The 8,298-nt window shown below is 47.3% G+C and overlaps 2 protein-coding genes across 2 annotated transcripts; one reads left to right on the top strand and one right to left on the bottom strand.

Annotated features, from left to right (window-relative positions):
- LOC8058077 (8-amino-7-oxononanoate synthase) lies at positions 738 to 4,096 on the top strand. The gene is made up of 11 exons (XM_002467447.2): positions 738 to 1,169; positions 1,255 to 1,367; positions 1,438 to 1,545; positions 1,635 to 1,873; positions 1,979 to 2,020; positions 2,132 to 2,219; positions 2,302 to 2,435; positions 2,914 to 3,002; positions 3,228 to 3,378; positions 3,464 to 3,532; positions 3,684 to 4,096. The coding sequence occupies exons 1-11, from the start codon at positions 956 to 958 to the stop codon at positions 3,805 to 3,807; spliced, it is 1,371 nt and encodes a 456-aa protein (XP_002467492.1). The 5' UTR covers positions 738 to 955; the 3' UTR covers positions 3,808 to 4,096.
- Positions 4,122 to 6,798, bottom strand: LOC8055648. The gene is made up of 2 exons (XM_002464886.2): positions 6,040 to 6,798; positions 4,122 to 4,661 (listed from the first exon to the last, which is right to left on the bottom strand). The coding sequence occupies exons 1-2, from the start codon at positions 6,720 to 6,722 to the stop codon at positions 4,460 to 4,462; spliced, it is 885 nt and encodes a 294-aa protein (XP_002464931.1). The 5' UTR covers positions 6,723 to 6,798; the 3' UTR covers positions 4,122 to 4,459.

Raw genomic sequence — 8,298 nt, 5'->3', positions numbered from 1 at the left:
TCTCCGCGTCGTCCCCGCCTCCTCCACCTGCTGGCGCGGGCTCGGGCACCGCCTCGGACCCCTCCGGCAGCTCCTGTTCCGTCGCCATGTCTTCGGGTGCTGCTAGTGAGGAGGCAGTCCAGCTGCTCCTCGGTCGGCGTGTCCCTGGCTACGGCGAGGTACCGGCGGGCCATGTCGCTCCGGCGCTCTGCGAAGACCTGCCGCCGGAGTGCCTGCACGTCCGCCGTGAGGTCGCGCACGCGGCGGCCGAGATCCGCCGCGACCTGCGCCGCCAGTGAGCTCGCGCCAAGATCCGCCGCGACCTGCGCCGAGATCCGCCGCGACCTGTGTCGCGACCTGCGGTGCCCAGGAGGTGAGGAGTGACGGCGGCGGCGGTGCCCTGGAGGAGAGGCCGTGTGCGAGCGAGGAGGTGACTCTCGGAGGTGACAGGAACGAGAAGAGAGGCTGGCCCAAGCCAGGCCCCAAGAAAACGGACGCCCCCTCCGTTTTCTGGGAGCCAGGCTATCTCGTGTACGGAGGCCTCCAGTGGCCTGGCTAAGGGGGGAAATGGGCAACCAAAGAGCTCCAACAAACCTGGTTTGGAGATAACCGGTCTACCAACATGCTCATAGCTTCTACTCTCTTTCCTTTTTCTCTCTTTCGCCTGAGTATATCTTAGTCACGTGCTGTTATACTTTTCCTTACCCGAGATCTCCGTGAGAAGGCCCAGTACGGCAGTGCCACCACAGTCACCACGAATCGGATTGTCTGACTAGTCGGAAAGTCGGAAACCCCAGCCGCCCCTCGGGTGAGCCAACCACCACCTAGCCGCGCAAGTTGACGCCGCCATCGCTGCGCCCACGGGCACGCTACCCCAAGTCCTCAACTCTCCCCAAGCATCCCCAGTCTGTACGTGTCAAGTTTGCTCTCCTCTCTGCGTGGGCGCTCCGCCGCCGCTGCCGCCCACCCGCGCCGCATGTTCGACGGAATGGGGCAGTGGGACGCTCTGGTGGATGCCGCGCTCGCGACGCTGGAGGCCAGGAGCCTGCTACGCGCCACGCGACCTATCGCGCTCGCGCCGCCCCCGCCCCCCGCAACCCCGCAGACCTTCGACGGCCCGGGGCCCTGGGACCGTGCCGCCGTCGAAATACGGCTCGACCGCGACACCCTGCAGCAATGGCTGGCCGAAGGTCAGCGCCAGTCAAATCTTCTGCCCTCTGTGGCGCATTCCAAACTCGTAGTCACTGTGTTGTTCTCGTTGTAAAATTTGGTTAGGTGGTGAGGCGAGTGGACATGAAGAGGAGTTGGATGGAAATCTGATCCTTTTCTCTGGGAATGACTATATGGGCCTCAGCTCCCATCCTGCCGTCCGTGAGGGTTTAGTGCAGGTGTGCCAATTCTGTACACTGTTTGATATATCAATTATTTCGAATTAATGACCTGGTTGGTGCTTGCTAGGCAGCTCGAGATTATGGCATGGGGCCAAGAGGCTCGGCGTTGATCTGTGGGTATACGAGTTATCACAAGTTGGTGGAGGAATCTTTGGCAGAATTGAAGAAAAAAGAGGTACCAATTGTTGTCTTCAAATTGAAAATTTTGGCATATGCACCATCATTTCTTCAGCTTTGGATCCTTACTGTGTAGTGGTTCTGCAGGATTGCCTTCTTTGCCCCACTGGGTTTTCTGCCAACATGGCTGTAATGACGGCCCTGGGAAGTATTAGCTCTCTTTTGTCCGGTGGGAGAAAACCTGCAGAGTATGAGAGAATTGCCATCTTCTCAGATGCGCTGAACCATGCTTCAATCATTGATGGGATTCGGCTTTTGGAGCGGCAGCAAGAAGCAATAGTGTTTGTCTACAAGCACTGTGATATGTTCCATCTTGATTTCCTGCTGTATGTTTCTTCTTCTTCTTCTTCTTGACTTTGCAGTAATATTCAGTGTATTCTGTATTGACACTGCTTGAATTAGCTGTAACTATGTTTTTATAATATCTGCAGATCCAGTTGCTCAATGGAAAAGAAAGTTGTTGTCACAGATAGGCAAGTCATCACTGACTAAGTGTTGATGACTACTAATTGCTTATATATGCATATTGTTACTTTATTAGGCTAATTATATGAAAACCTCTTTTTATTTATAATAAAGTGCAGCCTGTTCAGCATGGATGGTGATTTTGCTCCATTCCCTGAGCTTGTCAAATTACGCAGAAAGTATGGGTTTCTATTGGTCATCGATGATGTTAGTATTTTATCTCCTCTCAAATAAGTTTTTGCAGATCTTTGTATTGATTTGAGTTCTGTTCGCATTTTGTTTTGTCAAGGCCCATGGGACATTTGTTTGTGGTGAGAATGGTGGTGGTGCAGCTGAGCTATTTGAATGTGAAAAGGACATTGACATAGGTGTCGGCACCTTAAGCAAGGCCGCTGGCTGCCAGGGTGGATTTATAACATGCAGGTAATATATCTTTGAAACAATCATATTTCCTTTCTAGTGAAATCTGTTTATGAATCATGATGAATATTAAACAAATCAGATTTAGCATATGTGTCTAAAAAAAGGATATACAAAATATGCGATATGTGAGACATATTTGACTGCAGATATATGAATGGGATAATGTGCTCATCGTGAGAATTAGGTTTACATGTTTCTGCAAGCTCTCTGAGTTAATGTAGTGCTGAGTGTCGACTTCATGTTTCCATTCTGAGAACTTGCTGGTGTCAGCTAACTGGAAGAATTTCTAGTGCTTCGCTTCTCAGTTGGTTATCACAAGTTTGCACCATGGACTCTCATGCTTATAAGTTCTTTATTTATAAAGAAGCTTTTCAGTTCGTTATCACAAGTTTACTATAGGAATAAGAATATCAGTATATAATACTGTATTTCTAGATTCGGAGATTCATCGCTAAAAAGCTTGCAATCTGTTGTGCAGCACTAGATGGAAGAGGCTCATTCAGTCGCGAGGTCGCTCGTTCATATTTTCAACTGCTTTGCCGGTGCCAGTTGTTGCTTCTGTGCATGGTAATATTCATGACTTAATCCCTGTGCCAGACTGCCATTTCTTCAAGAAATGAATATTTCTTTCAACATTATGTTTAGCTGACACCCAATATACATTAGTCAGCATTATTTCCAGTTACATAGAAGGAAAAGATGTACATGCTCTTTTTGCTTTCAAATTAGCCTGTTTGAATGAGGACTTAAATGTAGCAGGGGACGTTTTGTAAATAGACTTATTGATTTCAGCGGCACTCTATGTCTCGAGGAAGGAGAGATGGCGGAGATCGGTGATCTGGAGGCACGTGCAGTATTTTGCTTCTTTGACCAATCTCGAGATAACTAGTCCCATAATTTCCATTGTCGTTGGAAGTGAAGAAGCAGCGCTCAGGGCCGGCAGGTGCCCTTTCTCCCTGTTTCCTTAGTTTGCTTTGTCGATAACCTCGTTGCTTCGTGTTCCTAATATTTCGCTTCTAATACTTCAGGCATTTGCTAAGATCTGGATTTCATGTTACACCAATCCGACCACCCACAGTGCCACCCAACTCATGCAGGTTCCGGCTCATCTTCCCACTTACCGTTATTCGATCATTCAGTCCTTCATGACTTGTATACAGAATTCCTGCTAGAACTTGTACATAAATAGTCTCTTTCAATTCTCCAATACTGTGAACGAAGATAAACTTATCTTGGACCTCTTGGCAGGCTGAGAATCACTCTTAGCGCTTCCCATTCCTCGGAGGACATCAAAAGACTGGTTGATGCACTCACACCCTGGCTCCCTGCCAAACACAGTGAGGAGAGCTACGCTGCAGCGTCGAAACTCTAAGCGGTTTTCCATGTGAGAGTTAGGAAGTGGCACTAGCTGAGATCCTGCTAGATTATATGGGAGGAGGCGCCAAGATGGTGCTGGTTGGCGGGACTAATTTACGCATTCATTATGTATGTATCACGCAGAATTTTTGTGGTTCCATAACGACTACGTCCTTCACCATCTATAAGCAATACTGTCTTGGTAGTCGGATATGGTTGTTGAAACAGGCGTGGCTTTAGGTCCACAATGGGAACTAGAAGCTATTCAAGATAACAAGGCCTGTTGATTTGGCCGTGCCAAGGTACATCGCGTTCTCGATGAGGCATGCATAACTCTGAAACTTGAAACTTTTACTATCAAGGCACTGTTACGACATCAGAGACATTTACTGAGGGTTCAGGACGAGCACAACTGGTACATGACGAACATATAACGGGTACGAGGTGAACTCTGGAACGCAGAGACAGGCGTATGTACATAGCACAGACACAAACCTTTAACACTCCGATAATTTATTCGACGAGACAGTTCAGCAAAGCTCTGTAATCACAGTTTACCCTGGCCTAGGCATGGCACGTAAGTACGTAGCATCAGTATATATAAGCTCCAGCTCTGCTCTTACCCCCGTCCGGCTTCTGATCTGTAGCCTGCAGGAGCGTGGCTGGGATCAGGCGTAGGAGAGCCTGGAGCTGGGGACGTAGATCCTGGCCCAGAGGTGCCTGCCTTTGATCAGGAACTTGGCCGTCTGCCGCCCGTTCAGCACCGTTGGGATCATCGCCGCGCTGCGCAGCACCATGCGACCGTACACCGGCAGCTGCCCTGGCGCCACCTTCTCTATCATCACCGTCTCCACGCACGGCCCGTACACCCTGCAATGCACCATCCATATATGCACAAAATTATCTAGCGCTATGTGCAGATTTATAAGATCCTGCACGACCGTGTGCACTTAATGATGATGCTTGAACAAAAGAAAAAAAAATCATCTTGGGCTAATTCGAATCATAGTTTCTTTTGCAGAGAGCAAATTTTGTCCAGTGATTGAAAAGCTTAAGTCACAGCTGAATGTTTTGGAATCGTTTAGAAGTTTTGTTAAAACTTCCAGACAGGAACAAATCTAGAAAAACATTTAGGAGGAACTTCTACTACCTTTAGACAACTTCAGGCCCTTCTTAAAGTGCATCAATAACAAAAAATTGTAGTAGGGGCTAGGAGGGGGCTCCGTAAGTTCTACGGCCGTAGGGGGGGCTGGAGCCACCCCACCGCTGGATCCGTCGCTGCTTCCAGAGTATAAAATAAGAGCCTTCAAAAAAGATTTTGTAACTTCCTTTAGATCAGTATATTTTTTAGGAAAGTTTTATGAAAATCTAAAAGCTAAATAACTGTTTTTGGCTACTCCAAGATCTTTGAAAGTTGCGGTGGACGAACAGTGAAGTCTTGGAAACATGTAAAATCTGAATTTTTTTTTCTGGTCTGATTGGAACCGGATTCGAACCGGTGTTTGATCAAGTTTGCCGAACCCCCCTTCCACGACCGCCAGTGACTGGAGTTCCCTGACTAAGGATGGCAATATGTTGGGTGCGGTGTGGGTGGAACAAATACCCTTTGTGATAACACCCACAAAATACTGTCGTATCCGTCCTTGGTATAACCTGTGGGCGTAATTTGCACCCGCGTCCGTGCCGGTGTATTTTGGGCACCCATTGGGTGCATCAATCTCACAAGTAATATGTCATCATGATCACATTAATAATTACAGAAAATTGAAAACAAGCAAAGTTTGTCATCTATACGTAGCAAAATCTAATCATATACTACATAGATATCATATAATTATATATGTATATTTAATATAGACTATAAATTTAATATTTATGTGCCAAACATATTCTTAACAACTAGACATAGATAATTACTTATTTCCTCCATTTTAAAATATAAGACATTTTTATGTACTTAGATATACATTATGTCTACATACATTGTAAAAGTAATGAGCATGCTCCTTATATTTCGGACCTCGACAGTCAGCCTACAGGTATGATTTGACGATCGCATCCAACCTTAGCTTCATCTATTTTGGGACCGATCCGATGAGACCCATGGGTACGATTTGGCATCCACGCCCGCACCCGCTAATTGGCATCCGCGGATTGAACTGTGATCCCTACCCCTGACTACATACTAAGGGCGTACTAGGGTGCGACACACACGATCTACACATAGAGAGAACAGAAGCGGACTTACGAGTTGAAGAACTCCATGATGTCCTCCCTGTTAATGGGGTAGCCTCTAGAGAAGGTGATAAACAGGGAGCGGTAGTCGTCTGGCGGGGGGCTCTGCAAAGGGATCCACGGCGATGCCATCGGGTTTAGCGTAAAAGATCCCAGCTTCGGGCCGGCGAGGACAGGGGAGCCGACCATCGGCGGCGGTGCAGCAAGCACACCACCGCTTGTGTTAGTGGGCACACAAGTGCTGTTGCTGCTGACAACGCAAACGGCGAGGCATACGCTCCTGTACTGGTAGGTGACGCCATCCAAAATCTCGCGGCGGTGCCCTTCGAAGTAGCCCACGTCGTCTATGCGCTTGGTCAAGAGCGCGTTCGTGCAGGGTAGGCACCTCTCGCGGCCGCCGCCGTCGCCGTCGCCGTCGCCGGTGCCGGGCGCAGTCCCGTGGCCCTGCTGCCGGGCGAGGCAGCGGAGGCACGCGATAGCCTCGTCGACGAACCGCAGCACAACAGGTCCTGGCAGCGCGGCGACGCGGCGGATGAAGTCGTGGTGGCCGTCGGACTCGAGCCAGAGCCAGAACGCGATCACCCATCGCATCGGCACTGGGTCCTGGCCGAGGTCGTGCACTAGACGGTGGAACAGGTCGCTCTCGAGCTTGTGGAAGAGGATCAGCTTCTCCATGGTGGTCAGGCCGCTGGCCATGGTGATTGATTGTCGACAGAGCTCCCCGCTCTGCAAACAACAACGCCACGGCACGGGACCACTGCACGCCTCGATAGACAAGTCACTACTCACTAGACAAATAAAAGGGGAAGGACATGCAACCCAGGTGAAGAAATAAACACAAGAGCCACTTCGGCCACTGAGAGAAAAGCAAGCATGAATCCAAGCGGGGTTGTTGCTTGATGGTGGCTACAAGAGACAAATGAGAGCACACGAGGGAGCGTCATGCATGGCGCTGTGGAGACACGTCACTGTATCTAGCCACACACCTTGCCTCACATGGAAAGCCTTAACACTACTAACCATTTCGCATTTTATGGAGGCTTTTGTGCATCAGTTTTCTCCTTTTCTTTTGGCAATACTTGGGTTATTAGGTGTATATATAATGAGTTTTTATTTACCTTCAAGTTTCTTTTATCTTTTTGTATTTGGAATATTTGAATTAGGTACATATAACTCACTTTGGCTCCTTGCAAAAAGAACTTTTATAGAATGTCCACGTTGTTGGTGAAGAGAATATATACATATCCTTGTAAGGATCACCCATCGAATAACCATAATGATGAGTCACGTAAAATGATCGATATAAGCTAATAATGAGTTATAGGAGAGGAATAATATAATGATGGTAGACTTATAACTGAACTAGCATAATATTATTCCACCGCACCTCTACTATCAGGCTTTGTTTTCAGTTCTTGCATGGTTTTGAAAGTTCCTCCATCACGTACATAGTGGTGCCTTTTTAGCGATGATCTTTTCTTGTTTGCCAACGCATATTTATGTTTACCGTTGTGAATTGACATAGGCAATCTTCACAAAAATGCGCAGGCCCTCTCGCGCTCTTTAGTCTAGGGTGATCTACAATGGGTCTAAGTGTCTAACAAGGTCGTTCGAGTGTGGGAAGTCCTTTACGCCAGCAGGATTCCCTGCAAGCTGACAAGGCACATCCTCGCAAACGCGATCGAGAGCTGGATCGGAGGTTGCCAAGAATGCGATCTATCTCATCCTTTGGCTGGAGACGATTAATCATGGGTGTAAAGGCCCTCAACGGCGTGGTGATCACAACAGCTCCTGGTACCTACAACCCACCTATCGACCCACTTATATATTAGTTCTTATTTATGATTTATTTGTTTCTCATAATGTTTCTTAGTTCTTATGTATAAGCTTGTTGTAAACTTACAGTCCGCTTTTTTTTCACTTTGTATTATAAGCTGCTGCGTGCACATGAGTGGTTTTAACTTGTATGAGCACGTATCATAAATCCATATCATATATAGGATACGATGGGCGCGAAGACGGTTTAGGAAGTAAAATAAGCAGGACAAAAAATGTGAGTTGAAGGAAACACTTCACACTTTAATATTAGATGGAGATAAAGATAGAAAAGGGAGTAGAGATATAGATATATAGGTATAGATACAGATACAAATAGAGATACAAATAGAGATATAAATAGAGATAGAAATATAGATAGAGATTGAGAAGAGATTAGTAGATAGAGATAGAGATATAGCTATGATCTGGGACATCATTGCAACCACTACTGGAA

This window comes from Sorghum bicolor, chromosome 1, assembly GCF_000003195.3.
Source record: "Sorghum bicolor cultivar BTx623 chromosome 1, Sorghum_bicolor_NCBIv3, whole genome shotgun sequence".
NCBI classification, from domain to species: domain Eukaryota; kingdom Viridiplantae; phylum Streptophyta; class Magnoliopsida; order Poales; family Poaceae; genus Sorghum; species Sorghum bicolor.
The sequence above is the reverse complement of the archived record's forward strand: the minus strand, read 5'-3'. Positions and strand labels throughout refer to the sequence as shown.